Genomic DNA, 7,781 nt, shown 5'->3' with positions numbered 1-7,781 from the left:
ACAATTACCATAGAAACTATTCCGGCACCGGAAAGGGTATATTTTTTAATAACGCGATGATAAGCGATGATAGTGAATCGTCGTCGGTGATAACGACCGATGAGAACGGAGGAGGAGGAGGAGGAGAACACGGACAGGTTAACTCATCGATTCCGTATTCGGCAGTGGCTATTCCACCACCGCCTCCTCATCCTCCTCCTCCTCCGCCGCCGCCGTCGATGTACGACGCGACGGGGTTAAATTACGGAGCTTACTTACCGACGTTTCCGATGTTCCCGCCGGCGACGAATCCAGCTGATAGTTTCTTATGCGGTGGTGGTATAACTAATCAAACGTTTGCGAGTATTGATGATCAGCTTTACTTGGCGAACAATATGAGAAGCTCTTTCTCTTCTTCTTCATCTTCTGGCTTCGACGGCTTGGCCGAGTTTCGCGATTTTTAAAACTTAATCAATCATCATCGGCGTTACAATTTTGGCTAATAAATTTTTTGAATTTTTTTTTCTCTCTTAATTGGTGGTTTGGCAAGAGACTAATAAAGATTTTGCATTAGTCCTAGTTTTTTTTTTGGTTTATCCGGTTTAATTTTTTGTTCACAGGTTTTTTGTTTTCTCTTCATTTTGTTCAATTTTCCCAATTTTATGTTTCATCTCTAGTTTTTTTGGGGGTTGATAAGAGTTTTTATAATCCCCGGTTTAGTTAATTACTTTCTAATGAATGGTTTAATCAGTTTTTTATAAGAATTGTTAGGAAACCAATGCACCAAAATCTTATAGGGTATTTTGAAATCTACTGTTATTGAATTTATGATTTAAAAATTTACTTTAAAATCCATTATAATTCAAAATAGTTTGTGGATTTGGATTTTAATGATTTTTAGGGATTTTTGAGTATTTGAGAGGATTTGAATAGTACAAAAATTAAATTCTCATGGTTTTTTAGGTGGAATTTGAATTTTTTATACAAAAAATTATATCAACTCCTCTAACATTATCAAAATCATTTAAAATCTCATAAAAAAACTCAAATAACTTGAAAAAGTATATAGATGGTTGAAGTGCGAGTTCACTTGGCGTGAACAATGATTATTAGACAAATTAGATTAATCCCCTTTATATGACATTTTTCAAGTGTATGAAGAGATTGAATTATGCTTATTATAGTTTGTCTGAGAATTGATTGGTTGATTCAAAATGTCTTTTTGAAAGTGTACTATTAAAAAAGTCTCTAATCCCTTGCTCCGAATTGTGTCTTCGTTACAAAACATCTCACATATTGGAAAGTTGCAAAGAATTCAAGACTTGCTTCACGAGATTATTTTATAACCACAACAAAAAAATGAATAAATTGCATACGAACATACATTTTATATAGTTAAGTAAAGATTTTAAGTATGTACATACATTTGTGTCTGTTCAAACTATAGGCGTTTACTCAGTTCTTCTTTTTCTTATTGTCCTTGTCGTGTTGGAGGATCACTGGAGCTGCCGGTATACTAAACCACCACTCTCTCAACCGCCTTATCAACCGTTCCGTGCTAGCTCTCCGTGGCGGCGAGTATCTTGTGAAAAGCTCAACAAACACCACCGAAAGCAAGTAGCGTCCCGGAACAAAAGCAATCATCGTCGCTGCAACCACAATCGCAATTGCACACTTCTCGCTCGCCTGAAATAGCGGTTTCAAACCACGGTTAAACACAGTGTTGTGGAGAAACATTTGTGTTAAAAATATAAGAAGTCAGGCAGACCTGAGGGAAAAGCGAGAATAACAAAGCTCGGAACTTGAGAAGAACGATGTTTGCATCCTGAATGTTCTGTTCGAGCTCCGAGATACCGTTCTGGACCGCCAAAAGCTGTTCCATTGTGTTCATTGGTGGAGGAGCAGTTACTTTTAGCTCGATCATGAGCTTTTCTCTGCTGAAACATCTTGTGAGAACCATGAAGATTGCAGAGAAGAGAGACGCAAGAGAAAATACATAAACAAGCCATCCCCTCCAAATTATGAAAGTGGAGACGAGACAAAAAACAATAGACTTCACAGGATCATCCCAATACACCACCGAGACAATCCAGTTCCCTGTTTCCATAATCGGAAGCATCAGTTCCTGCCAAAGCAAAGGAGAAGCAATTCAACATTTTATTGAACGCAGTTAAAAATTTCCAGTCAAACATTTTGTTCTCTTTTTTTTCTTTACCTTCATCACAGCTAAGTTGGTGTCAATGCCATCCATTTTGACTCCATTAATCGTCTCTTGCGCCAGGACTACTTTCTCGTAGTTCTTACGCGACTTCTTCACTGCTCTCTCTAGTGGATTCACATCTCCAACCACTACTTCACCTACCACAAGACTACTTGTCTCACTCATTCTGCTCCTAGGACTTGATCCTCCAAACACAGAACCCAGCTGTGAAACCATATCTGAAGCTGAGGAATGTAATGTCCCTGGTAAATAGATTACATATACATCTTACATCAACTTCCTCGGAGATTTAATCTTGTATAATCATTTAAGGCACATACTTTCAATCATCACACTCTTGGTCAAGAAAAAGAAAATACCATTAGGTATAAGTTATTTTGATAAGAAGCAGTGTAACCTGTATCTTTGGATTTATTTGATCGATGGAGCTCTCTTGCAGTAGACATCTCTGCAAGCGTCTGAAGAATCAGATCTCCACCAGGAAGGTGATCGCAGAGATTGAACGGGAGAATATCTTCGTAACGCATTGCATTTGTCAAACTGAGTTCTTGAATAGCTTGCACACGTATAATGCCAAGGACAGCCTTTGAAAGTGCTTCGTCTCTAGCCAAACCGGTAATCTTGTACTCGTTTATGTATCTGTGAACGTATAATACTTCTCGTACAATATTGAGCCAGTAATCACGGCGTGTGTGGCCTTTGAGCTCTGGGAATTCCATTACCACTGGTTCTGATCTACGACAGATAGCCATTAACAAAGCTGTTAACTGACAGTCACAAAAAGGAGCATAATTTCAGTTCATACAAGAGATTCCAATCGATTTAAGGCGAAAAGACAGTCTTACAGAGATATAGACTTGTAAGAAACAGCCTTGTCGAAAAGCCGAGTGCCCCAAGGACCAGTTAACTCAGGTTTAACTATTTGCTTTAGATCTTTAGATAGGTCATACTGCTTTGGTTTATCATAAGACACGACTTTTAAGGCCTCAAAATATAGTGAATGGTCTGTCAGGATCAAGCGACCTGAGTAGTAATCGTGGCAAAAGTGAGTATTGAGAAAATACAAACAATACCTGGCCACGTTGATATTGAGAAAATGCAAACAATACCTGGCCATGTTGAGACGCCAACATGTTCAAGAACTGGTTGGGTAGTAACTGTCCCATCTATTTCCAAAATCTTTTCTCTTTTTGATCGAACACCAGAAAGCAAAGATGATTCTGACTGTGCCCTCATCTTCTTTATTGCTCTACAAACAAAACAGAGACTTTTAAAAATGTCTGCAAAGTGATTAGATACAAAGGAGTCAGCTTCTAATAAGGACATAAATTTCTTTACCTCTCAAGTCCATATAAATACTTGTCATAAACAGAGAACTGAAGCCGACCACCCGTTGATGAAGTAAGAATTCCAAACAGATTTTCACATATGATCACATCAGCTATTATAGGAACTGCTGGTGCGATCCTTGAGAAGGCTTCTAAACTCACTGTTGCATCTTCTTCTACCTATTGAAAAAGAAAAAAAAGATAATAAAGAAAAGATTCCTATAAGGATGGCAGAGGAAATGAGAAAAAGGAGCCTTACGCTGAGTAAAGCCTGGCTAGAAACAGCTGGGACTTCCCAGACAACCATCATGTCAAAGGTTAACCGTCGAAACTTTTTATCGGCTAAATGACCAGTTACTCCAACAGAGAGTGAAAGTGCTCTAAAACAACAGTACTCTAGAAAATTCCTTGCAAATAACGACGGCTGCTTGAGAGACTCAAATGCCTCTTGTTTGAAACTATCTCGCAGCTCGTTTGCAGGAACACCGAGTATCCTGCGTCAATAGCATATCCAAATAATAAATCAAGGTCCGATGAAATCTAATAGTGGTACTTCTTTGATAAAAACCCGAACCCCTTTCTGAAGGCACCTCTTTAGATAGAACTACCCCTAGTGAAACCTATTACTAAACTCATTCTTGGACAAATTATTCCAGCATCATATCGTAAAGACTCAAGAGACATCAAACACCAAAAAAACTACTCTTATGAGCCAGGTAAAGAGTCATACTGCAAAAATATGCTGAATGAAATAAATGGAAAAAGAGAGATGAATGAATGGTACTTACTTAGAACACCTGCGGACAACGACATTAGCAACAGGAGAAAGCTCAGGAATCCAATTGGAGGAAGCAGAAGGGGATCTTCCCATTTCCTCGATTTCTTCATCGAAAGAACTTTGTTTACCGAGCAACCATTTAAAAGAAGTATCTTTAACCAAACCTTCAAGCATATTCCGAGTTTTGCTCGACATACTAGAAAAAAAAAAACTCCTTTAGTTAGTCCTTGTTACCGACACACCCCTGGTTTGCCTAAAAATACAATCAGCACATCAGAATCATTCAATACATTAGATTGATTGATCCCCTTTAGAATCGAGTTCAATGCCATAATAACTTTATTTGCAATCCAGCTCTCAAGGTAGTTAGTTGGTCACAGAGCGCGAACGAACAGTCATAACATTTTTTAAAAATGGGTTTTGCCTACACGATCTCTATTGCTTCATTGATCATCAACTCAAAGCTAAATTACAAAATTGTTGAACAAAATAAACAATACAGAGACTAAATCAAATCACCTCAAATCTGAAGCAACGTCGAAGCTGACTTAAGTCGAATACAATGCATAAAAACTGTTTATATCACGACGAGCATGTGATCAGATCAAACTTTTATTAAAAAATCGAACATTTGCCCACAATCGATACGCTTCATTCTCGAATTATAAACCAATCTAGGGATTTTAACTCTTGATTCCAAGACAATTTAGCCAATGAGCCCCTCTTGATTCTCAGATTCTGCCTTGATTTTGGGGTTTGTCGAAAAAAAAAAAAAGAAAACACCGCAAAGAGAAGCGAAAGCACGAAGACGGAGGAGGAGGAGGAGGAGGAGGAGGAGAGAGCGACGGATAAAATAAAACTCTGATTCGTTCTCCGCAAGACTTAATAAGACACGGTCACTAAACACGTGATGCATAACGTGTTTTTTTATGTCATCATATTTGACGGTTCAGATTAAATAAAAAACCCTACTCATTTCATCTTATCCCTACACGTGTCTCTCAATCAGGGTTTTTCAGATAACCCTTCCGTCGTTTCTATCTAAAGTGACTCAAAAGTCAAAACCTAAATAGTGCTCATCCAAATATTGTGGTTTATGAATTCTGAGCCATTCATTCATTTAGTCCATCGAAGACTGAGATATGGGTGAGGAGTAAGATTGATGACACCACCAAAGTGGTGTCCTGAAGCAGCAAGGTCTTAGCATTCGATATTGAGTCGTAATCTTCAAATTACTTGTGCGGTAAGCTTTTTTGCTTGACGAGGATAAGAAAGTCGCCGTGTGTTTCAAGACATGGATGGATATAGAAGACGAGACCAAGTCCATCGACAAGAGATATACATTGACCTCTACATGTTTTTTGTGTTGATGTGGTATTGTAAACAGTGTTCCTCTCTTTAAGGAAGAGAGTAATTATTACTTCTAAAACTTTAAGTTTTTCTAATTCAATGGCAAAAGTGGGTCATAAAAACTTGTATGAGTCTTCTTTTTCACCCAAGTTACAAGATCATCACCCCCATTCAATTTTTAAAGTTCCACCACCACGGTTGTAATGTATGATGCAAATATAGTAAAGGAATTGGTGTTTTCTCTTTTATAGCTTAGTAAATACACCGCTTAAAGTTGCAAAAATTGGACCAAAAGACAAACCACAAATAAATGCAGGGAACGTTCCATTCGATTTTGACCAGCACAGACACAGTATCTTCCTCTCATTTCAAATTATGCATTCGTTGGTCTGCATAACAACAACCTATTAACAGAGTTAATCCTAGAACAGAGTAGCCGCTGCCATGTTTTCTTGGGCTAAATATACGATAAAGCCCATATTACGATGGGCCTATAGTTTATTATATATATACGATTGAAGAAAAAACCCTTAAAATTCAAAGCACTACACACTTTCTTCCACAATGTCGATGTCGGAGCTTCCACAGGATCTGTTGGAGGAGATACTCTTTTCGCATTCCGGACAGATCGTTGAGACCGTTAACATCTACGTGCAAGCAATGGAACAGTATATTCAACGACGAGAGATTCAGAAGAAAGCACTTTGACAAAGCCCCAAAACAGTCTATGGTTCTCATGTTTACAACGAATTCTAGGATTTGTTCCTTGAACGTCAATCTAAACGAAACACCATCCGAAGAGGTTGGTGTTCAACTTAGCGGAATCGGCATATATGAAGTCTTTCACTGTGATGGCTTGTTGCTATACATCAACGAAGTAGAAAATATAATGGTGGTTTGGAACCCGTTTATGGGTAAAACCAGGTGGATCCAACCCATAGATCTTAACAGGAGATCCTACAGGTATGTTCTTGGATCCTACCAAGACAATAAATCCGGCACTACCAGCTACAAAGTACTGAGATATAGTGTTGGCAACAAACCAGTATTTGAAATCTGTGAGCTTTACTCTAATTCATGGAGGATCCTTGATGTCACTCCGAACTTGAGTTTTTATGGTCATCCCTGTAATTCCTGCGTATCTTTCAAGGGTAAGAACTACTTTTTTGCTTTTGATGAAGAAGAGAGTCAGCTCGATATGGTTAGTTTTGATTATACAACGGAGAGTTTTGGAAGTCGTATGAGTCTTCCGTACCAGTTTCCTATTGGTAGTTATTTTATTAAATCTCTATCTAGTGTGAGAGACGAGAAACTTTCACTGTTACTACAACTGAGCTATACCTCAAGTAAAGAGATATGGGTAACAGATAAGATTGATGAGACCACCTCTCAAGTGTTGTTGTGGACCAAGGTCTTAACAGTGGACAACCCTTATCTTCGCCATGGCTTTACAAGTTTTTGGTTCGACGAGGAGAATAGAAAAATCGTGTGTTGTGAGAGAGGTAGAAGTAGAACTGGCGACGCCAGTTATGGGGCCGACTGGGTTTACATTGTTGGGGAGGATAATAAAGTCACAAACCTAAGTTTTGGAGAACATTCCATTCTTTCATGTGTTCCACATTTGTTTGGTTATATTCCAAGTTTGGTTCAAATCGAGCACCCTCAACGGAAAGAGTAAAAGTGGTGACTACCGGACTAGACAAGCTCTACGCTCGCAGCCATTTTCTTTCTTTGTGTGTTTCTATTAGTTTGTCTTTGTCGTCGTCAAGTCCTTGGAATAATCCTTTGAGCTCTCATTACTCATATTGTATTACAAATTGTATCACTAGAAGAAGTGATTTAACATGTCGTCAAATGTCGTCAAACCGTTAAATTTAGCTAGTAAGGCTTCTATATAAGAAGATTTCAAATGATTGATTTTATATGATAATTAAGATCATAAGAATTTAATACAGATCGTGTTGTCAATTTTGTTCGTTTCTCTTGACCATCTTCAATTGGAAATTGGAATGGAGGCAAACCACTAAAATCAAAATCCCAAGTCATAGATTATCCGGTTATATTCGGTTTAATTGTTTATGCCAATTTCCCTTTTTTTTTAAGCCCAAAAAAAAAAAAAAAAAAA

General features: G+C 38.0%; 2 protein-coding genes and 1 pseudogene across 2 annotated transcripts; 2 read left to right on the top strand and 1 right to left on the bottom strand.

Moving 5' to 3' along the window:
* Positions 57-443, top strand: LOC109129083 (VQ motif-containing protein 20-like). The gene has a single exon (XM_019236696.1). It carries the CDS (start codon positions 57-59, stop codon positions 441-443), a length of 387 nt encoding a protein of 128 aa, XP_019092241.1.
* Positions 1,274-5,204, bottom strand: LOC104746202. The gene is made up of 10 exons (XM_010467622.1): positions 4,826-5,204; positions 4,317-4,502; positions 3,788-4,022; positions 3,539-3,708; positions 3,310-3,449; positions 3,046-3,223; positions 2,598-2,935; positions 2,195-2,442; positions 1,748-2,104; positions 1,274-1,665 (listed from the first exon to the last, which is right to left on the bottom strand). The coding sequence occupies exons 2-10, from the start codon at positions 4,499-4,501 to the stop codon at positions 1,435-1,437; spliced, it is 2,082 nt and encodes a 693-aa protein (XP_010465924.1). The 5' UTR covers position 4,502; positions 4,826-5,204; the 3' UTR covers positions 1,274-1,434.
* Positions 6,221-7,334, top strand: LOC104748295 (annotated as a pseudogene).

The sequence above is a fragment of the Camelina sativa genome, chromosome 15 (assembly GCF_000633955.1).
Source record: "Camelina sativa cultivar DH55 chromosome 15, Cs, whole genome shotgun sequence".
NCBI lineage: Eukaryota > Viridiplantae > Streptophyta > Magnoliopsida > Brassicales > Brassicaceae > Camelina > Camelina sativa.
This window is presented reverse-complemented; position numbering and strand designations above follow the sequence as displayed.

Bases quoted from the DNA above. Each gene is read 5' to 3' on its own strand.
- LOC104746202 (XM_010467622.1), bottom strand. From the start codon at position 4,501: ATGTCGAGCAAAACTCGGAATATGCTTGAAGGTTTGGTTAAAGATACT. The intron at 3,709-3,787 runs GTAAGGCTCCTT...CTTTTTCAATAG, and splicing joins CTAGCCAGGCTTTACTCAGC to GTAGAAGAAGATGCAACAGT. The intron at 2,936-3,045 runs GTAAGACTGTCT...TATCTGTCGTAG, and splicing joins TCTTACAAGTCTATATCTCT to ATCAGAACCAGTGGTAATGG.
- LOC109129083 (XM_019236696.1), top strand. From the start codon at position 57: ATGATAAGCGATGATAGTGAATCGTCGTCGGTGATAACGACCGATGAG.